General features: G+C 33.2%; 4 protein-coding genes and 1 pseudogene across 4 annotated transcripts; all 5 read right to left on the bottom strand.

Moving 5' to 3' along the window:
- Positions 4,781–5,228, bottom strand: LOC105176201. The gene has a single exon (XM_011098932.2). It carries the CDS (start codon positions 5,159–5,161, stop codon positions 4,904–4,906), a length of 258 nt encoding a protein of 85 aa, XP_011097234.1. The 5' UTR covers positions 5,162–5,228; the 3' UTR covers positions 4,781–4,903.
- Positions 5,989–8,826, bottom strand: LOC105176200 (uncharacterized protein ycf36). The gene is made up of 7 exons (XM_011098931.2): positions 8,507–8,826; positions 8,242–8,394; positions 7,968–8,045; positions 7,077–7,172; positions 6,873–6,908; positions 6,463–6,644; positions 5,989–6,400 (listed from the first exon to the last, which is right to left on the bottom strand). Exons 1-7 carry the CDS (start codon positions 8,729–8,731, stop codon positions 6,238–6,240), a joined length of 933 nt encoding a protein of 310 aa, XP_011097233.1. The 5' UTR covers positions 8,732–8,826; the 3' UTR covers positions 5,989–6,237.
- On the bottom strand, positions 9,887–11,917 carry LOC105176199 (acyl-CoA-binding domain-containing protein 3). The gene is made up of 3 exons (XM_011098930.2): positions 11,139–11,917; positions 10,426–10,516; positions 9,887–10,305 (listed from the first exon to the last, which is right to left on the bottom strand). The coding sequence occupies exons 1-3, from the start codon at positions 11,723–11,725 to the stop codon at positions 10,240–10,242; spliced, it is 744 nt and encodes a 247-aa protein (XP_011097232.1). The 5' UTR covers positions 11,726–11,917; the 3' UTR covers positions 9,887–10,239.
- On the bottom strand, positions 14,597–18,480 carry LOC105176320 (annotated as a pseudogene).
- On the bottom strand, positions 21,011–22,233 carry LOC105176198 (LOB domain-containing protein 37-like). Its single transcript, XM_011098929.2, has 2 exons — positions 21,839–22,233; positions 21,011–21,744 (listed from the first exon to the last, which is right to left on the bottom strand). Exons 1-2 carry the CDS (start codon positions 22,020–22,022, stop codon positions 21,284–21,286), a joined length of 645 nt encoding a protein of 214 aa, XP_011097231.1. The 5' UTR covers positions 22,023–22,233; the 3' UTR covers positions 21,011–21,283.

The following is a 23,008-nucleotide window of genomic DNA, read 5'->3' as shown; positions in this document are numbered from 1 at the left end:
ACCTAAAAAATGCTAGAGGTAATTTTTCAAACCATAGGGGATTTACGTGTAATTACACTAAACTTTAGGAAAGAGAGTATAATTATCCCTTTTGTTTTTATAGTGAAACAACAGTGCATGGTCTCAATAAGACAGATTTAATTTTTGTATTAACGGTAATAATGATTTATGAATATTATTAAATGATACAGCTGACATGCTGATTAGTATAGTTGTTGTGAATATTGAAATTTATAATATAATTACAATTGTTTAGTTAATTAAAAAAAGAAAGAAAGAAATACGCATAGGTGAACATTGAACTTGCTGTTTTTTCAGAATTTAAACTGTTGGAAATAATGATTATTAAACTGGTAGTGGTAAAACTGTGGAAAGACAGATTGTGGTGTGGTGGGGGGCACAGACACAGTTACTTTCATGGCATAAAGAATTCCTGAAATTTCAATTTGGTGCTGGTTGAGATGTTCACGACAGTATTCATTGTGTTGAAGACAGACAGCGATGTAAGAAGGAAGGGTAGTTGTTGTACATATACACTTCAATTTGACGGGACGTTATTCGCCGGTGAGCTTTTAATTTCATATTGTTATGCAATTTTAATTGACGTGAAGGGCATGTGAATGCTCCCGCTCCCCAATCCAATTCTGCTCCGGTGATGAAATTGAAATTTTATAATTAAAAAGTTGTGTGTTTAAATTTTATAAATATGTGTGCATATATATATATATATATGATCTATTTTTAATAATAATGTCTTATTTAATTGTTCAAATATGTTCGTCAATTTATAAATGTCGATGCATTGCATTAGTTTCTTGGGCCACACTTTTTTTTTGTTTGCGTAATTTTCTAAATTTATAAAGATTATTATTCACACCATTATTTAAGGGATAATTGCACTATCCTCCTTTGAAATTTGGTGCAATTACACGTAAATTTTATTTAGTTTGAAAAATTATATCAGCACCCATGAGGTTTGCTTTCATCTATAAATAAGTTCCTTTGTTAGTCAAAGTTTACAGAATTTATTGATATTAATAAAAAAATTAAATAAAAATTAATATTTACCCTCAATTGATTTATTACTGACTTATTGCAGGTCAAATAATTTTTTTTAAACTAAACTACCCTTATAACGGTGAAGATATATCTCCTCACATACATTAACATATTTGGTAATGAAAATATTTATTTGACCTGCAATAAGTCAGTAATAAGTTAATTGGGGATAAATATAAATTTTTTGTCTAATTTTATTGTTAATATTAGCAAATTCAGTGAATCTTTATTAACGAATGAACTTATTTGTTAGAGAAGCAAATCTTAGAGGTGCTAAATATAATTTCTCAAATTACAAAGAATTTACATATAATTACACCAAACCTGATGAAACTTAAGTGTAATTATCCCTTTATTTAAATATCAAAACTGTGTATATTTGAGAATATTTTTGGGAAAAGAAGTTCATCTAGAAAATGCACTATCAGACTATTGAACTGTTTTTCAATTTGCTTGCAATATCAATGAAAAAATGTTTTTCAATTTCTGATTTAAAAGAAAGTACTATTGAACTGTTTAAAAATGTCAACATGTATTTCTGGGAGTGCTATATTACCCATTTTTGATTCTATTACAATTTTCAAAATATTATATAAAAATCACATCTATAAAAACAAAAGTTTCAGCAAACGCTCCCTATATGTAATATAGGGTTATCTCCTTTGTTAAATTCACATCAAATTTTGCAATGAACATTGCGACAATAACTTGATTTGCGATGCATTTTACTCAATTGATAGTTGTCGTCGCAAGATGATGGTGACATGCATGTTGTAATTAATAGATAGAGATTCCATGTTAATTGATTATGATTGTACATATATCGAGTTCTATAGTTATATATCAACCAGAAAGGCAAATAATATACACATTTTATACATTTCATCACCCCAAACATTTAATTTTTTACTAGTTACTGACTTGAGCGTATTATAAGAATCAGCTCTGCAACCCTAACCCCTTACATTTGGATGACCACCAGCAACACGAATCACATTTATCCAAGAAGTAAGATAATATATCTGAGGAAAAACTTTCCCTTACATGGAAATAATTTTTTTTGTATATTGCATTTAAACTCTATTTAAAAATGTGAAATTTTATATTTTTTTGAAAAAATTCCACTTACAACCCCTCCACAAATTCATCGATTATGCATGATCCCCTTTTATTATGGTTTGGATGAAAACTATTAATATTAACAATCTAATTTTATTTCTCATTTTACATCCCCTTTTATTATGATTTGGATGAAAACTATTAATATTAACAATCTAATTTTATTCCTCATTTTACATTCCCATGTAATAATTGATAGTTATAAGGAAAAAGAAAATGTGAGAGGGCGATTGCCTATTCTACAGGTAAAAGACTGGCAGAACAGTAGCGTGGATGGGGTGAAGCAACTTTCTAAGCTGAGAAAGAATATTTGAAGTATGATAAAAAAAAATGTATGGCGGAAGATATTTGGACGGAGGAGTGAGTTAATGAGGAAGTGGCCACACATTGAGGATCGCATGAGAGACATTAATGCAGGAGTTAATGCACCACTTTCTAGATCAAACATTTAACTTGGTTTTTTTATACATATTTACACATTAATATCAATTTTCGTTCAATTATTATTTATTAATATTAATACATTTGATGAATTTTGACTAATGAAAAAACTTATTTTTTAGACGTAAGTAAATTTTACAGATATTAGATATAATTTTCCCAACAATAGAGAATCTATGTGTAATTACATTAATTTTCCTAATATTAGAGATAATTACACTTCCTCCCCTGAAGTATGGTATAATTACACGTAAATTCCTTATAACTTGAAAAATTACAACTAGCACTCTTGAGGTTTGCTTCCGTCTAACAAATAAGTCCCCCGTTAATCAAAATTTACTGAATTTATTGATATTAACAAAATAGCTAAGTGAAAATTGTTATTTACCTTGAGTGACTTATTACTGACTTATTGCAGGTCAAATAATTTTTTCGAACTAAACTACCCTTATAATAGTGAAGATATACCTCCTTAGATGCATTAACACGTGAAAACGTATGAGAGTAATTTGATAATAAATAGATTTATTTGACCTGCAATAAATCAATAATAAGTCAATCGAGGGTATATATAATTTTTTTATTATTTTTTTGTTAATATCACTAAATTTGATGAATTTTAATTAACGAAGAGACTTATTTGTTAAACAAAAACAAATCTCAATAGTATTAAATATAATTTCTCAAACCACAAAAAAATTATGTAAAACTACACAGAAAAGTATAATCATCCTAATATTTTATGTGTCTGTCGTTGAACAAAAGGTCCCTCGAATTGTCTACTTTATACTGAAGGATAAAGTTAAGACCCACAATTCTTCATTTAACACTTATGACACATGTGTACAAAAAATTATCTACGTTTATTATAATTTTTATTTATCGTCTTTCCATGCATAATTTAACATAAAATTATTGATAATAATTATTTAATTTGATAATATAGCTATTTTTGAAAAAAAGGCAAAAGAAAAAACAGAATCCACATTCAATTATCTGACTATAAGAGACAATGGGGTGAACAAAAAAAATACGTCACAAGCCGAGACTCTTATAAGATCATAAATTAAAATTTCAAAATTTATGAATATTATTTATAAACATTTGATATATCTACAATTGTACTATTTATTATTAAGGCTCGATCCCCTTAAATAACTACTTTAATTTAAAATATCCTTAAATATATATTAATTTATTTAATAAATAACTATCTCTTAAATCAATTTAAAGCATCGATTATTTTCTTGTCATGCATACTTAAATATTTTGATTGACGAATTATTTTTAATTTAATTGAATAAGTGCCATTCGAATTAGGCATGGAGTACATGCTTCGTCCACCAACACTATTAAACGTAATTAAGGAGTGGATAAAATAAATATATTTGCTATACATTTAACTAAATAAATTAATAGTAAACATTATATCTTTTTTTGCTATAATTTCTTTCTCTTTCTGCCTTCCAACTTTAACTTTCAAGCTTCTATAACCACATCAAGCTGCCAAACTCTGTTGGTGAAGTATTAAAGTTATCCATGGTTAAGATCTAAATGTAATTAATTTTAGGAATAATTACATTTTCCTCCCATAAAATTTAATATAATTAAATATAGACTCATTATAATTTAAAAAGTTTAAATCTAAAACTCCTAAAATTAACTTGCATCTAATAAATAAATTTATCCGTTGATTAAAATTCACTTAATTTACTATATCAATAAAAATTTATATTTATCATTAATTAATTTATTACTAACTTAAATAAATAAAATAATTTTTTAAAAATTAAATTATTATACCTCTTTATATATAATAAATAAAAATAATTTATTCATAAAAAAATATATTTGACCTACAATAAATTCATAATAAATCAATAAAAATAAATATATATATATATATATTTTTTATATGAACTCTTAACTAGAGAAAACTTATTTATTAGTTATAAACAAACCTAAATATAATTATCCCTTAATTTTACTTAAAAAAAAAAAGTAAACCTTTCAAATTCTAATATGCAATTATTTCAGATATTCCTTTCTTTGACGAGTGAGGTTAAGGTATCAATTATTTCCTTATTTTTATCAATTTATTGGTTTGATTCAAAAATATTAAATTTCTTATAATATTGTATTGCGTATTTGAATGTGGTAATTTGCTGGTAAATATGGATGTTTTTTTTAGAAAAATAGAATAAAAGGAGACAGCACAATAATAAAGATACACTCAAATATCTAAACGAAAACCTTACAAGTTAAATACAACTGCCAAAAGAGACTAAGGAACGCCTTGGCGGTTAATGGCATCGGTGGCGGAGAGCTGATCCCGCGGATCCGCGACGCCGCTGCGACCGGCGAGGGTGGGGGCGTCGGTGGATCCGGCGGCGCCGTGGCCAGGTTGAGGCTGGAGGTGGCCCTGCGTTCCATACCCTTGTTTCTTGTAATCCTCCACGTCTTTGTACTGCGTGTATGGGCTTGTCTCCACTGGTAGCCCTTCTAAATTCACCTTCTTTTCGTTCTCTTGCTTCTTATCCATATTTCCGGCCTTGTGCGTTTTTCCTTGCTATATTCACTGGGATTTGAGGTTTGTTTTCACGAGCAGGGTTATTGTTTGGATTTTATAAGGTTTGATGGTATGTGTAATGGCGCCACGTTTGCGAAGGTGTGTCAGTTCTTGGCATTAGGTGTCAACTGCCGAGGAAATCATGGCTAGACCAATGTGATGCCAATTAAATTTACGAGGATTATTGACTTATCTTCTTATCCAATTTTGGGTTTTGTGGAGATTTTATAATTTTGAGGTTGAGTTTCAGTTCCACATATGCGAGAGTATTGTAATTGTCTTGTTTTGTTTACTTCGAATATGCTCGATAATTTAAAAATATTGATATCTTGAATTTTTATTTGAATTTGACTGTATTATTAAATGATGTACTAATGAATGTTATTCCCAGAAAACAAAAAATATATTTGTACTTTCAATTTTTTTTAAATAAATTCTAATATTAATATATTAATAACCAAATAATTACAAGAAAAAGAAAACACAATTTTGAGTACACAATTACAAAAATAGGCAACTTTAATTAATTATGTTGGAATTCGGTTTAACAATTAAATCATGCAATTTTAGAAAAATGACATTAAGACCAAAATCCGTTGAAAACTGCAAATTTTTTCTTATGAGATTCGTCATGTGCCCCACACATAACTCCCAAATTCCAACCAGATTATAATTTTTGGTGGATTTTTTTTTTAACTTAATTCGTGTATCATAAAGCAACTGCAGAATTAGAAGACTCGGTGGACCAAGAGCAGTTATCTAGTCAGACCGGTAGAACGGTCCGAGTTTTGACACATTGCTGTTCTTCAATAAATCCATACTGATTGCTGAGGGATACAAGAATTCAGATGTTCTTTATCCAAAAATTAATTAAGAAGTTTCCTTATCTTTGGAATTGGATTTCTTTCTAACACTGATACATCTATATATATATATATATATATATTCCCCTACATGTGTATCAAACGCTCCATCGATGCTTCCACCAAATACGGGTCCCTAACCTTGTACATGAACCCGTGAAAACTTTTAGCTGTCATTTTTGTTAATCACTTAAGCAGGTCCTCCCATTTGCAGTACTGCCCGCCTGCCAATGCGCGGTAGTACCTGTCTCTGCAGTAGACCGGCCTGCCATCAGCAGCCTCTGCTGCTGCCGCTGCTAGGTCGTCATCGGACTTCACGTCAACTGGCAATCTCAGCAGCTCCTCCTTCCTGCAATTTATGTAATTGTTATGCATGCATACTCAGTTGATGGATTTGAAGTCTCATGATACCTTATGTTGAACTTTGTGCTGATCTTTGAGGCTGAAACGTCGGACGGGTCCTCTTTCTGGGCGAAGGTCGTCTTAATGAAGTCCTCTACTGGCGTAGCGAAAATGAATAGTGAAACTCCAGCAACGAGCAGGGCTCCTGTACCGACAAGCGTCTGCTTCAGCAACTTGATGACTGGTTTGACCTATATGCATAAACCACAGTTCTTTATGCCAAGAAACATGCTACTCTGATCCCAAACACACTAATTGATTGGTTTGCTCGTATTTTCGTGTCATACAATCAGCACATTTTGGTATTAAATTTTAGTTCGAGAATTAAACGATTCTTCTTTCTAATGGTTTAAACATTTATGCATGCCGGTATTCTACAAGTCATTTTGATAATTCAACAGAACAAATCAAATTTGTACCTTGTATGAGCCCAGTAATCTATCACGAGCAAGGATCTGCAGGGAAAAGGGATAAAATAAAAAGAAATGACATGATCAGTGATCAATGATTACAAATGCTCCATTCTGTTTCTTTGTTCATTTAGTGCTCGGTAGAGTCTGATTTCCATTCTTCACTAAAAGAGTTAACTTTGGGTAGCAATATATCGACGAGAAGGTGCTAACCTCCGGTGGTTTTACCCACATCTGACCGTCATACCATCCGCTTTCTTCGTATGGTATGACTGCTGATAAAAGCCGATCACCAACATAGCTCCATCCCTGTCAAATGCAAAACAGAATGTGAGGCCTGGAAGAGGACAGTCGATTTTGTCTGATTTGAACGAATTATATATCAAGTGCAACATACTTGTCGTGTGATTGGTGTACAATTCAAGGAAAATGACAAATCATATGACTTGGGTAAGAATTTTTGTTTTATAATTAGTTTTGTTCGACAGAACTTGATTTGAGTAAGAAATTTTTTGAAAAATCATTTCGATGGAGGATTTTATTAGGCTTATCATCACTTCCATAAGTTATGAGATAAAATTGTCATCATGAAAACATGAAATTGCACATATGATTAGTTTCTTCTCCTTCTGGTTCTGCTTTGTAAAAATAACACATAGGTGGAAATAACAGAAAATTGAAATGAATTATTTGGAAACTACTGTTCCTTCCATAATTTTTACAAAGTTAAACCAAAAGATCAATTTATGTCCAAAATTTGACCCAATAATCTGCCTAGAGGAAATGTCTCAAGTTGCGAATGAACTAACAGGAATCTTCTAAGTCGGGGGAGTTGAGCTCGAGCTCAAGCTCGATGAGCTCGTCAGATCGAGCTCGAGATCATTACATATGATTCGAGCTCAAACTCGACTCGTTTACACCCCCTAAGTTTTATGTTGGCTCTGAAAATAAATTTTCTATTTCAAACTCTATTATATTTGTTATTCCATTTAATATATTTACAGAAATTATGTCATTTATTTTAGAAATAATAAGATTTCAAATAGAAATTCTCGGATTCACAAAAAAGTAGTAATAATTTCCAGTAAGAAGATTAGAACGTACCAGATAAATCCTTAGGACAATTAACGAAACAAGAAAAAGAGTTCCCGTACCAGCAGCTAGAACAAAGCGTAAAGGATCCTGCATCATTCAAAATTATTAGTTCTTTCTGACGCTCAAGAAATAATGTCATTAGCAACGATATAAATTTCTTATAAAATAGTTGAATTTGTTGCTAATTACCGTCCAAAATTTCTGCGTGAATTTCCGTAGCAGGGAATACATATATTTCATCCAACATAAAAGAGAAAATTCTGAAAAAACACAAACTACGTACCTTTGAAGGATTGAAGCTAGCTGCTGCAATAGGCACGCCCAGGACTGTGAAAGTGACCAGCCATAGTCCCCCAAGTCGCAGGAAAAACGATCCAGGCCCCAGCTCAGCCCACGAGTACAGACTCTCATCTTTCAGAGATGAATACTCATTCACCTGTTTATCATCACCTGATTCCGTTACTCTCAACTTCAACCCCCCAAAACAAGAATTTACAACATTTCTATGTGATCTTAGCTTCATGATGTTTAGATGAATTAAAACCTACCGGCCTTTGCTCAAAAGGCACCTCGAATTCCAATCCAGGTTCCCAACTCTGACCTGGAGCTCCTCCACCTTTGCCTCCGCCCATCTCATCTTTCAGGGCCCTGAGCCTGACACCCATCCTTCCATGACCTCTTTTATACTCAAGTAATGAGCTGAAGCTTCTTACATCAATCTTGGCCTGTCTGGGAATCGGGACTATGGAACAATACAGGTTTAATCGAAGCATGTCTGCTACCTGGAAAGGTAGGAAGATGAAGGAGAGCTCCTGGAATCTTAAAAATGGAGGAAGTGGTTGCTTATTAGTGCAAGATTTTCCTTTTTCAAAATTTCTTTTACGTGGAGGGAAATTAATATTTGTGTTTTTTTCCTTTTCTGATTGGACATTGGGGTGGCCCCGGCGGAGTGTTTTGCTTTGAATCCACAGGTTTTCTTGGCCCCATCTGTAAGTAGGATTATCCTGGAGAAAGATTTACACTTTTTGTTGGGTTTTTGTGTGGCTGTGGTGTGAGGTGTGTGTAATAGAGTGTGGCGTAACGTGTCAAGAATACAGCAGCACGCTGCTTACTTTTCGTGTTTGCAAGTCTCCACGGGCTTTATGACTTCCAATTTCTTGCTATAAGATGGGACGAAGTGGAACGTTGTGTGAAGTAGGATGGTCCGAGTTCACTCGGGCTCACCTGCCGCAATCACAAGTTTAGGTGCGACAAGAAAATTCCCCTGCCGCAATCACAAGTTTAGGTGCGACAATGCAAGAAAATTTTTTATTATAGCCGTTAGATGTTTAAATTAATAAGGTTAAATGAAGGTGAAACTCGAGAGAAAAAGTAAAAACAATAAATATTGTGCCTACTATCTAGAGGTTAGATATTTATAAATTTTATCGAATTTTATGATTCACTATGGACTATTGATTTAGTTTTAATATGACTGTTGAGGAGATCTAGTATATTATCATATTTCATCCTGTCAGTCTGATCTGAGCATGAATTACATGAATCCAAGGCTATTCAAGCTATTAAGATGCTCTTCTGGGTTTTTCCAATTAATTCTAGGAGTTTGGGCAAGTTTCAAGACCCACCTTGAACTCATCCTATTCAAGATAGGTCCAAACAACACCTGCCCGGCCCATTTGCCATCTCTTATGCCGCATCAACCTCAAAACCAATTTCTTCACGAGGCCTCCGCCTCTGTAACATATTTCTCTTGCAAAGCTTACAAACAAGCGTCTAACCTCATTGGATGCGGTCAATTATGGACGAGTCACAAACTATCAAACACAACAAACAAAGACATGGTTTCACTAAAGATAAACTGAGAACTGCAGTGAACTTGATCACAAGCAAAGACAGTTATAATGCAAGGATTTGAGTTAAATACTCTATTGCAGATTCGTATCGCATTTTGTATTACATTTTATACATAGACAAACAACCAGTAGCGCAAAACATTTCCCGTCTTAACAATGTAAACCTTAAGCAAATCATTTGCCTCAGCAACACATAACGGTAGAAAGGTCCGGCATGTCAGAAGCAGAAATTCGTCTAAGACAAATCATTGTCATATATTTTTGTTCCCAGATTACTGGGGAGATTTAAGATATCAGAATGAATATAGAAATGGATAAATCCACATTGTCTTATCCAATTTACCAAAGAAATAATTGGATGTTTAATATATACTGTCCTAACAAAAACAAAAGGTAGATTCACATCCTATATAGCTTATCTTTCAGCTTCAGCATTTCTGCATAGTTAGATCCTCTGAAGTTGCTCCATCTTGAATAGTTTGCGTACGTTCCCCCTGCGCCATAGTAGAGAAATTCAGGAAACTTTTATTGCATCCTCCAAGAAACACAGAAAATACCAAGAGGGATTAGGTTGTAATGGAAAATTCATTTGAACTAGTGAAATTCTGGTCCACCTGCCAATTAGGAACAGCCTGCGATAGAACATCGATATACTTCTCCATTGCCATCTCCCTACTCATGTTCCCGAGCTTCTGCCAAGCATTCCTGTCATATTACAGAACCATTTTCTCAGTTAATCCAGTGTAACTGCTCCCATCTCCTTCGTTACATAGTCTAAACAACTAACGACAGCCTCAGTACAGCCATTAAAGAATTTCATCATTGAAAACTAATAACCTTTGCTGGACTCAGAAGGGATGTAGATATTATTATATACGTGACTCCAACCAAGCAGAAATAAGCGTTAGCGCGTTTAAAAATTTGTAAACTTGGGGTTAAATTACTAAAAGAGTCGCTACCGAGTGATGCATAACCTTATCAGCTCAATTCTTCAATCATCACATTCTCACTGACCTTTCATTAACAGATACAGCCAATTTTAGCCGAGTATGAAGTAGTACTATATTATATGAAACATGTTCCATATTCAACAGAGACAAGCAGGTAATAAATATCCTTTACCAAATCTAGAAAAGTAAAAACTAGCAATTAATGAAAACATGCAACAGGCTCTCCGTGAAAACAGTAACAGGCCAAAAAGAAAAGGCAACGTCGCCCTGCACGGAGCTTCTTTTTAAAAGTTCAGGGATCGCGTTTCTGTCAGTGCTGTCTTTTGGGGTAAAATGCAACTAACCCTCGAAAATAGAGTAAAAATTGATGAAATTACCACTTGTAGCGAGCTGAAATCTTCAATGCCATAGGCTGTGATCCATGGCAAGGCCCTTCAAGAGCAACCTTTTGAAGCCCATATAACTGCAACTTCACATCAGCAATCTGATCAGCATTGCTCTCAGAACCCACAAAAACCACTGCTTCACCAAAATTCTTTTCCAGTTCAGTCCTTTCTATTCCCTCCCAATCATCATCAATCAATCCCTCTTCTCCTTCACAATCATCCTCACAGATTCCCATATTCTGACAAACATCATCCTTAAACCCACTGCAAGAAACCGATTCCTCAGACCTTACACTAACTGGAACTCCTGTTTCTTTTTCTTCTGTTACTCTGTTTTCAGCCTCTTCAGCAGCACCGACACTCTTTTCCTCGTCTTGATGACAACTCTCGTTCACTGATTCCACTGCTGAAGACCCAATCCTAGTTTTGCTTTCAGAATCATTAAAAAGATCAGTGCTTTTGTCTGTTTCACGATAAGTTCTTCTGCTCTCCTCGATCGCAACAAGATTGTCAAGAATCAAGAACACTAAAACAGAAAACCCCAGAACACACAACACTAAAAGCTCCACCACATCCATATTCAGCAAATATTAAGGGAGAAAGCAACAAGAGGCCGACGACAGTAAAAGAATAATTGAAACCCGTCTCTTGTCTTTATATCATAATGAACAAAAAGGAGATTAGAGTTAAAAAAAGACGGAATTCTTGAAGACAGAGAAGAGTATATTCGGCTGAGGAATTCTTGAACGATGGACCCACTGCGCGGTGGAAGAGTTTTATAATTTATTAGCATTTCACGTGTGCAAAAGAGTTTTACCCGACGAGATGTTCTCAAACGATCTGTGTTGGATAAACAATCCGTAGCCTCTACTCTATCGTTTACCAATAAATTTGGACACGTCCCTTTTCTTGTTTTGCTTTGATAAAATTCTTATCTAAATTGGGGACGAATTAATGACATGATAACTATAATATATATCGTATAGTTGATTGCTCTCTTTAAATTTTATCAATTATATATTAGTAAATATCATGTAATTAATTTATATACAACCAAGTTAATTTGAATTAAAATCCAATGACGGTGAATTATATTAATTTATTTTAAAGTAAAGTTTAATTACATAAACACAGCTTTGTCATTTATAAAACTACAAAAACATCTTTTGAGATTGTTCTAATTATAAATATATTTTATATTCAATAGAAAATTTTTACGTAAACGCTCCTTAGGTACATTCCATTCATATCCCAACAAGAGATGTACCTATAATTTTATTTATATAATTAAGTCTAATGTCTAACATCAAGAGGTATTGTTGTTGATACGGGCTAAAAGAGATCTCGGCCTTATTTCTTCCACGGTTCCACCCAATGGCACCCACCACGCTAGACCATACGACCTCCCGATTGGAAACACATAAAGTATAATTACAATGACATCCCCTCAAATTTAGCATAATTACGAATACCCTCTTGTTATTTGAAAATTTATCAATACCTCTTGATATTTAATGAAATTAAGTAATCTTTTGATGGATTAATAAAATTATCAACTTTGTCCTTATTGTATATTTTTTCATTTTAAAAAAATATAAAAAAATCAAACGGGATGGATGAAAAAATTAAAAAGAATATATATATATATCCACTTAGTACATAAAAAAATCAAAAAAAATTTGAAAAATAAATAAAATTATAATTCTTAGCCCACAATCATATTTTGGTTATACGGTCATTAAAATCAAGAGTTTTGGTAATTTTTCAAATAATAAAAAATTATTCGTAATTATACCAAATTTTAAGAAACAAATCATTGCAATTTACCCTATAATTTACCCTTCAAACCCCAAAACTCTCCTGCAAAAGATACTGATTCAACTACTGTGGTTTACCAAGAAAAGATTGGGGTATATGGTTCTTGTCTCCCAGGTTTTTGTTTTCTTGCTATGTATTTCCTTCTTGTCGGGGCTTTGCTTGATGTTGTTATAACAGATTTATTCACAAAAATTTTGGTCTCTTTATGAATTTTATTTAACAGGATAATAGGAGTACTAGAATTTGACGACTCTCACTAGTTTTAGGATACTAGTTCTTTTCGTATTTCATTCAAAATCTTCTACTGTAAATTCCACTGCATCATCTATTACATTAAATATATACGCAACATATAAATTTCGTTACTTAAATCATATAACTTTTATGCATGTGGCATCTATCATTAAATGTAATAAAATCTACAATATGATTTATAATTAAAAAAAATATCCAATCTGCTATGGATATGTTATTTTGCAGTTGTCAAATTTTTAAGGTTGTATTTGAAACAAGAAATCTGCAAATAAGGACTTCGAAAATGCATAATAACAAAACTATTGAGTTTATGCGAATAATTCCATGTTGCAATGATTTTCAAGTTTTTTTTATTTATTTTAATGTATTTTTGAGTCATTATGATGAGTTTTAAATTTATTAAATATGAATTTATTTAAGATCTCTCCCTTAATTTTTTGTCTCATATCATAATTTTTCCATCTAAATGGAACTTTAAAAATGATGGTTCATGCCTCTATATATAATTGAGCTGGTCTTATTTCAAGTTGCTATTACAAATAAATAATCAATCGAGGTGGCAAAAGGGAATATCTCAAGAAAATTCTAATTTAAATTGTGTTTGATTAGATCATAATCAATTTGAATCATATAGGAATATTATACTAACTTTTATGTAATTTACATGTCTTATTCACCTAAGACTTTGATTGTTTGCACATTGTTCTAACTATTCAGAATAAAATATCAAAACATTAGACCTGAATATATCAACAAAGCCCTGAAACGTTTGGCACATGTTAACACTCCGACTTCCTCGAAAACAATTCGGATCATAGCATGTTTAATAATAATTAAAAAAATATATATTAATTTAATATCATAATTTAATATAAAATATAATTTTATTAACTAATCCAAACACATTCTTATTTAATATGAAAATCTAAATAAATTGAAAACATATATTTTTCATTAAAATTGATACCTGAAAATGAAAATACAAACAAACAATATTGCATGTCGATGCACGGGAAAATAAATAATAGTCTAAATTTAAATATGGAAATAAGTGGGAAGGAATTATATTAGATGAAATGATAAACGATAGGCATTAATTAAAAAATTTTTTAGATATATTTAAGTACCTGCATATTATAAAAGGATGCAATTACAACAATTTTCGTGTTGTATAAAGATACAAATACGCAATTTTAAAGTGTTGGTGTGGGGCTTTGCGATGCCGCCCATAAGGGCCTGTTGGAGTACACATTATGTGTTGATCCGACGGCATGCAGAAGTGTGTAAGTGGTCCTCTCTCCCACTTTCTAACCACAGCAAAAGTGAAAGGAAGTCACGAAAACCACCTTAGAATAATTGGAATCAGATATGAGTTACACATGTGAACTTGTTTGAATTGGAAAAGAAAGCGCAACTACTATGATGTCAGATCTCTGGTTGGTCCGAAAGACATTTCTGCATGATTGATCTTAAATCCTGCACAATGGGGGACTCAATTCTGGATGTGTTGCAATACAACAGAAGTCACTGTTATGGTGTATGGGACAAGGCGGCCGGGCTATTGGGTCCGAGTCCTACTATTTTCTGCAGCCCTCACTTGCGAGAAATACTGGTGCGCCTAGGAACAACAGAGAGAATTATGTGTGCAGTTTAGTCGAGGATGAAAGTGCGAGAAAGAAAGCGAAAAGCAGGGATTAGGTCCATAAGAAAGGAACAACATTGAGAATAGAAAAACAAGTCTTAGTGAAGTCATTAATAAGACTACCGTGGCTTCTCTTACTGTGACTCTATCCTGATGATCATAGCGCAGGAGTCTGTCAAGGAAATCGATCGCCTGCAACAGTGTAGAAAGAAAATAAAAATTTGAAAAAAGTAGATGAGATTTGTCTAAATCTTTTTCAGGGTTAAGGAAATAAGAGACCTCGGGCGACATGAGATGCTGATTATCTGCATTGACAAACTTTGACCACGGTTTTCGGCTGTGTCTGTCAAACGAAAAGGTAGACAACTTTATGTGCAAATGTATCAAACTAAGGTACACTTATGTTTTTCTGTTTTTTTTTCTGAGCACTTGAATAGGATAGGCGTTCATCTTGTCAGATAGATTCTCTGTGATTAAAATGTTAAACTTGCGTTTTAATCAGAGTTATCAGCCCGTAGCATACCTTCCAACGAGAGCTTCAAGTTGAGGTTCAATCTCCAAACGATATTTGTGTAAATAGGCATTCAACTCATCTGTCCCAAGTACCTGGACAGAGAGTCTCATATCAGACGGCAAATTACTTAGAAACCTGAGGAAGGCAGGACTATGTCATGTGACCTTCTTTCGAAAAATTTAGTTCCAGAAAATTTCAATGTGGAGAGCTACATCATTAAGTCTCTTTTGGTAATTCTGTACGTCAATGAACCCACAGAAACAGAGTTCAGGCCAGAAACATTGCATCTCTAACATTTGAATTAGCACTGGATACAACTCTGTCTTCCATGCAAATATATAAATACATATTTATTTAATTACCAGGTCATTGGATCTCTTTACTTGTTTGTAATTTTGTGCTCTTTATAAATCCGACCAAAATATACATCCCAGTTTTAACTACTTAGAGAAATAGAATCACATATAAAGTTCAAAGGTTTAGTCATTGGCGCGGAGGCCAAAACTTTTACCTTAGCAATTTTGACAAGTTGATCCTGGTTTTCATGTCCATAAAAGAAAGGTTCCTTGCGGAAAAACTGGGTTAAGAATATGAAGCACGAAGAGGAGATGTAAGAAGGAGGTCACTGAAGAAAAACCCCACAGAAATAGACCCCTGCAAACCCTCACCATTCCAGCAAACATGCAACCAAGGCTCCACATATCCAAGGAATTTGAGCCAGTACCTAATACAATAATTAAAGTAAAAAAAATCACAGAACAAAGGCCCAGCGACATTATCAATGAAATCAAAACTCTTTCTCAAGGCGACGACATAATTGAAAATATGAGTGATGGAGAAGAGGTTTGTATCCAGGTAAAGTTCTAATCAGCTACTAGCCTTAATAGTTGCATGTTACCTTGAAGCAACAAGAACATTATACTCCTTGCCAGGGTGGTAAAATTCTGCAAGACCCCAGTCAATCAACGAAGCTTTTGCAACTCATGGTCTATCATTACATTGTGAGGCTTGACATCTCTGTGCATTATCCCCTGTGTGTGGCAGTAGTCTAGTGCCTACAGAAGCATAAGAAAACCTTAGTCTTTTGAACTACTATCAAACATGAAATATTGTAACATGTATCTAGTGGTCTCTAAGGCACATCCTGAATTTAGTAAGTATATATGATAACACCTTTCTTACCACCAACAGTATAGGTGCACCATTAGTGATGATTATGTGTTGCCTCTTGTAATAAAAAGAAGAAAAGTGACAGAGAATGATGAGGAAGCAAAACGACTTAGCATGAACTTAACATTGAATGTCATTTCGCCTCATCTTGAGCAGCTCATATATGTAGTAGCGCATGTCATAATCTGTCAATGTAGGGTACAAAACTTTGAAATCTGTACTATTCACAAATTCAAATATCAAGCTAGGAGTTTTTGTGTGCTGATCTCTAACAATGTCAAGAAGTTTGACAACATTGGGTCCCCGGCCACATAGGTTCTGCACATGATGACAAACAAACATTAGAAATTTCAGCATTAAACTCTGGAGTTATCATGAGCTATCAATACAGATAGATACTCAACTATATAACAGATTTTCTAGAATTTTCATTCCATAGAAATGCATTTTGACAGGTGATAAAATGATAATAGAGAACAAGTATCTGTAACAGTCTGTATGAGATAAAAATTATAAAACATGCTTATCATAAACTGCTTGAGTTAATAGGAGCGATCAACAGATACTCCCAACTACGTTAGTCTTTCACATTTCTCATTTAATACCATTTGACCAGTTCAGACAAACATTTAAAGAATCTTTGTAGCACCCTAAAGAGTTGGGGTAAAACTACCTCCGTAAATAGTTTGATAAGACAAATGTTTGACCACACAAGAGAAAAGCACACAGGAAATTTATAAGCTAGAACTTGAGATGCCAAACGTAACAGTGCGCCAGCGGCGATCGTCACTTGCAATTTACAAGTATTCTGTCAGTAGATGACTGGGAACAACAACCACTTCGCCGTTTCTGCATCACTGTCACGACATTTACATAAATTACAAAATATTTATTGGATTTCATCTATAACAACAACATTCATGGAACTGCAAAATACTGGATTTTATTTATAATTATTTAATATTAGGATAAATTAGGGTAATTCAAAATACACAAATACCTTCCGTATTTTGTAAAATTATAAATACTTGAAATTATAATTGTAACACCCCCTCTTTCCTTCTAGAAATGCAGCTGTAATTATCTTTTTTTTTTTTTTAATAAAATTAGAAGTGTCAATATAACTTAATCTTAATATTAATATTTAACATATTAATTATAATTTATTTATTAAATACAAACCATATGCCAATTATCAATCAAATTTGAGATATATTTACAAGAACTATATATAAATTTTAATTTTTTTTATACATTCATCCACAAATTTTGTAACTACATTCAACCCCCCTCCCTATATTTTTTATATATACATTGGCCCCTTAATTATTTTAATTATCCCCAACAATGTGAATTCAATATATAAGTATAATTTTTCGGCTCCTTCAAACTTTTATTTGTAGATCTGTCCTGATATAAATATAATCATGTTATTCTTTTTGTAAATATAACTTATTACCTCGTTCCAACATAAAAAAATTTTAAATATCAAGAGTTGATTGTTTATCTGTATTTCCAACAAATAAATAATAAACTATTAATTACATAACGTTATTTCAATACGAAATACATAAAAAATAAATAAACAAATATAGAAAAACACCTTTGCTCAACTCAAATGTTATTACAGCGGATGAACATGGCGACAATTCGAAAAAGACCAAAAGCGACCACAAGGAATTGTGGGTTAGGTTTGTTTAATGTTGTAAGTAGGATGGGTTTTAGTGCAGATCCCACTTGTTTAATAGAGCAATAATTAATGATTAAAATATAGTACAATGTTTACATAATGTGTTTTTATTATTAATTAAATTAAATTTAAATGTGAGGAAGAAGGCTACATCTGCACCAAGAAGCTTGGAAATTTGTCGTGGTAGGGTTGGCGCAAGTTCCATGAAAAGGAGCGGTGGTGAAATCCGCGTCACACTTTCCATCTCATCTCTTTGTCCTAACATACACAATATCTTATTGCTTCAACTGTGGTTTTTGGTCCTTACCCAATTCTTTTTTTTTTTTTTTTTTTATTGCAACTTGACATTACATATTGAATGAGACTGGTCGGATCTTGGATTCAATTAAATTTAAATTATGGATCTCAAATTCGGCCAAACTCTATTTCGAACATATTCTATTGTCATTTATTAAAAGCGTGCTTCTTATTTGTGAAACCTATTAGTAACATTCAGATAATTGATTTTCATGCCACAAATACATTCAATTGATGGAGCCCGCTTCCATAATATTAAGTATATATTTTTTTATTATTATAATAGCTCAAGAAATAAATTTATAATTACGGTAAAAGCACACTCAATTAATTACTTTAGAGGTCACATCTTTAATAAATATTATAGATTGGTGTGCGAAGAATATATCCAATTACTTGAAATAATCAGTATTGATCCTATTACTAGTGTGATTTATATTGTTTAAATTCTATATCTTACATTCATCATCTAAAAACTTATGCGGAAAAAAATTCCTCTACTTTAATAACATAGATAATATATATATATATATTTATATATGTTGCATATTTTCGTCCTATAAGAAATGTCCTTATTATAATATATACAAATAAATTAGTTTAAACAAAAATTAACTATATAAATACGTTACTAATTTTTAAAATATCATCATATTATATTATAAGACATAAAATTTTAAGATAATATTAAATCAGCATTAATAAAATTTACACTAAAAATTAAAAAAAAAAAACCCAAGTGGGAATATTTAGAGTGCGGTAAGGTTCATCTAGAATACAAAACCAAGTGTCGGCTCCGACTATAGGGATACACATCAGACCATTTGATTACAATCCAAGATTCACGCACGCCCCTTTGCACTCCCCAGAAGCCAATTCCTCTCTCTCCCTCTCTCTCTTCGCCCCTACCAAAATTAAGCTGTTCTACCCCCGAAAAGGTCTCCAAAAGGGCCAAACACAACATCCATTTATATAGATCCGTACCCGAACTCGGACCCGTTACCAAGTATATTTTAAATTAATTGTTTTCTTATTTTTATAAGTGTACTTGTCCCCTTTGCCACGCAATTCCTACACCAATCTGAGGTGTGATTGGGTCAAAGGTTTGACCTGCCCCAAGTTGCCAGGAACTAGTACAGGGTACGCTTCCAATTAAACTAGTCTAGATTTTTTTAGGTTGCTTCTTCATTCCTCAGCATCATCCGTATTCTCACACCGCACACCTTTAAAGTCAAATTTTGACATTAATTTCGATGTAGTTTGCGATTTTATTAGTATCCGTTGTTGAAGATATTATCGATTTTATTCATATAAATTTCATAATTTTATTTTAAAAAATCTTTTAGTCAACCGCCAAAACGAGAGGTTTGGGATGGATGTATAATCTTATTCCCACAAACAATAACTATCCAATCAAATTCTTATTTTTTTTATATTTTTTTAAATTTTACATTGATTTATGGTGTTATAAAGTGTTCTTAGTGATTTTGTAATTTTGTGAAAAAAGTGTTAGTGTATTGTATCTGCACTCTATAAATTATGTTTTATGTAATAATTGAATGATTTGCAAGAAAATTTTATAAGCTCCAATCAAGTTTATTTGAATCAGAATTAATTATATCATATTTGTGTGTATGTATATCATTTGTAATTATTAATGTACCATTCAAAAATATTAATAACAGAGAAGTCAAATAGTACTTATAATATAATTAAATTATATAATTGAATCTGATTTGAATGCTACATTTTTAAAATAATTAGAAAAATTAGAGAAATGATAAAATGGTTATTGACGTAGTACCACTTGTGAGGTGGTACAGAGTTTTTGACCTTCTTCCTACCCTACCTACGTACGCCTATATTCCCTTGGCCACTTAGGTTGATGGACTCTTCTTTTTTTTTTAATTTAAAATGCATTGATAATTCTGAATTACACTATATTGTTGTTAACTTTTTTTTCTATCACATAATTTTTTCAAACAATTATTGGGCAAATAGATGGATGATCTTTTGTTCCAATTTCGTGTTGCGCAAATGTTACATTGTCACAATTTTGTGTTACACAAATAGTATTGTAACATTTATGTGTGTTGTATGTTTTTTTTTTAAGTCATAATTTAATTTAATTATAAATTTAATTTCAACGCATGCTAATTATAACACAAATAAAAGATTCCACATTAAATATCACACTAATCTAATTTGATTCGGGAGCGAAACAAATTGTTTCTTATTACAATTCATATTATATTTTTTATTACATTTCACGTATGCATATCACCTATATAAAATCTTTCCTTAGATATATATAATCTATATTTATAATTTTTTTTAGATAAAATTTAATAAAATGATTTTTATACACATTATATATATATATAAAATAAAATAAGAAATACAATATAATTAAAATTAAAATCCAATTTCGGAGCGACAGTATAAAAGAACAGTACTGCAAGAAACCTTTGCTCATCTGTTGATGCCAAGAAAGTAAGAAAAAGTTGAAATCAACTCAATTATTCAAGTCCGACACTCATTAGGAATTACACAAGCTAGTAAGAAAGAAAGGATTAATCGCCGGCGAAACATTCATTTTCCCATCCTTTAAAGACAGAAATCTTGTGCCGGCGATTTACAAAACCTCGCCGGAGTAAAATTCCGGGTACCCGTCAGGGCAAATTAAACTAAGAAAACGGTAAAAGAATAAAAAAGCTATAGCTGATAGCATGAAGTTGAGTACAGGTTGATCAATTAAACAAGTTGAGAAGCTTTATTTCGGTTGCGGGCTGATCTCCACAAGTTGTCGTCACAGATTCTTCGGAATACATTGACGGGCTTACGGGCCGCCGCTTTTCAGGCAACGTGCTGCTTCTTTTGTCCTGGAAACCCGGCGTCAGGCTGAGATCAAGATCAGCTAACTGCATGACCTTAGCCGGCTCGTCCGGCGAACGCCGACGTTTCTGCACCTTGGGCTCTGAACTGAGGCCAGGATCTTGGAGCCTGAACATGTCGGTGCACTCAGAAGCATCGTCGGGCTCCGATGCACCTCCTAGAAGCTCTGGAATTGACTTCACCGAGCCACCGCGGAGTACGGTCTCCACCGCGGCCTGGCAGACGTGCCAGTTGCCGGTCCAGAGAAGCCCCACCGCCCCGTTTACGGGGTTCACTGTTCTCCCGGCAGCTTCAAACAACAAGGACTGGAAAAGAGCTGTACATAAACCCACATGTTCAGCTTCAGGTTTCAGATTAAATCATCAATACAGGTTACAAGATGGGACGACACTAATTGGTGAAATACTAACCAGGCCTTTGGTTTTCCGGGACGGCGGAGATGAAGGACATGAGGCCGGCGCGGCCGAAGAACTTGGCTACGAAGACAGTGGCGTGGCCTTGGGCTTCAACGCTCTCAATCCACTGCAAACAGGGCCTCAAAATACAGCTCTCGCTGCATCCCTTTCGAAGAACCCGGCAACCATTACAACTCATCTCTCGTAATTTCTGCTCTTTACGATGTTAATCAAGCAATATTTGTGTATATCTTGCTTGAGTTATCAGGACATCAAGATGATTTCAGTTGTTTAAAAGAGATGTTAGAGAAGAAACTGAAGAAGAGGCCTCCCAGGCAGCAAGAAACAAGAACTTAGAGAGAGGGGGGGCGCCAGAGAGAGAGAGTATCAGGGATGGAAAGAAGAAAGAAGGGTGCATATATAAAGAGGAAGTGGAGACTTGGGGAAGAGAAAGAGTGAGGGTGAAGTTTTTTGAGCAGTTAACTATAGTTGGGTTTGTTGAGTTGATGGGCATGAGAGAGTGGTGGGTGGTGTGTGTGTGTAAGAGAGAGAGACAACAGTGGTGCGTGGTTGGGTTAGATTCCGAAGTATTGGGCGACAGCGGCTGCTAGTTTCCGCGGATGGCTATCCCTCAACCGTTGGATTCTGTAGCGCTTTCTGGATATTGAGACTCTTGATAACCTATCACTTTCATTTATATTTTTCCACACAATTATACACACACTTGATTTGAGGTCCAAATTTAAATTAAGTATCAATGTTTTCTAGCTCCTATCTAAATTCTTAAATCCCTCAAGCACATACATGTATGTATAAGTTCGACTAGAACAACAATAGAAAATTCTTAATTATAGCTCACATATACTTAAATTAGTAAATTGTTTTAAAATTAGTGTTCAAGAAAAAAACAAAAGTAGCAAAAATTGTACCTAATATTTGGAATATGTGTGTATATAGATTACTTGTTCAATTTATCATTGACCTCTTACCTAACTACAATCGAACTATTGAAGAGATTATGCACGTCGTCAAATTCAAATATAATCGGATTCAAGTTGATACATTCTACTATAAGATATACGGGCTCAAATCTATATATATCTTTTTAGGGGTGTTTTTGTCATTTTAAGAAGTTCAGGGTGGCCCCATGTCAACACTATCAAAATTTCTACCTTAATAAAACTT

This window comes from Sesamum indicum, linkage group LG13 (assembly GCF_000512975.1).
Source record: "Sesamum indicum cultivar Zhongzhi No. 13 linkage group LG13, S_indicum_v1.0, whole genome shotgun sequence".
In the NCBI taxonomy this organism is placed as follows: domain Eukaryota; kingdom Viridiplantae; phylum Streptophyta; class Magnoliopsida; order Lamiales; family Pedaliaceae; genus Sesamum; species Sesamum indicum.
This window is presented reverse-complemented; position numbering and strand designations above follow the sequence as displayed.

What these genes read in the sequence shown, in the direction of transcription:
- LOC105176201 (XM_011098932.2), bottom strand. Translation starts at nt 5,161, where the DNA reads ATGGATAAGAAGCAAGAGAACGAAAAGAAGGTGAATTTAGAAGGGCTA.
- LOC105176200 (XM_011098931.2), bottom strand. Translation starts at nt 8,731, where the DNA reads ATGCTTCGATTAAACCTGTATTGTTCCATAGTCCCGATTCCCAGACAG. An exon ending in TTGTCCTAAGGATTTATCTG is followed by an intron (nt 7,173 to 7,967) that starts GTACGTTCTAAT and finishes TGCATTTGACAG; the next exon opens with GGATGGAGCTATGTTGGTGA. An exon ending in GATTACTGGGCTCATACAAG is followed by an intron (nt 6,645 to 6,872) that starts GTACAAATTTGA and finishes TTATGCATATAG; the next exon opens with GTCAAACCAGTCATCAAGTT.
- LOC105176199 (XM_011098930.2), bottom strand. Translation starts at nt 11,725, where the DNA reads ATGGATGTGGTGGAGCTTTTAGTGTTGTGTGTTCTGGGGTTTTCTGTT. An exon ending in ATTTCAGCTCGCTACAAGTG is followed by an intron (nt 10,517 to 11,138) that starts GTAATTTCATCA and finishes GTAATATGACAG; the next exon opens with GAATGCTTGGCAGAAGCTCG. An exon ending in AGGCTGTTCCTAATTGGCAG is followed by an intron (nt 10,306 to 10,425) that starts GTGGACCAGAAT and finishes ACTATGGCGCAG; the next exon opens with GGGGAACGTACGCAAACTAT.
- LOC105176198 (XM_011098929.2), bottom strand. Translation starts at nt 22,022, where the DNA reads ATGAGTTGTAATGGTTGCCGGGTTCTTCGAAAGGGATGCAGCGAGAGC. An exon ending in CCCGGAAAACCAAAGGCCTG is followed by an intron (nt 21,745 to 21,838) that starts GTTAGTATTTCA and finishes GTTTATGTACAG; the next exon opens with CTCTTTTCCAGTCCTTGTTG.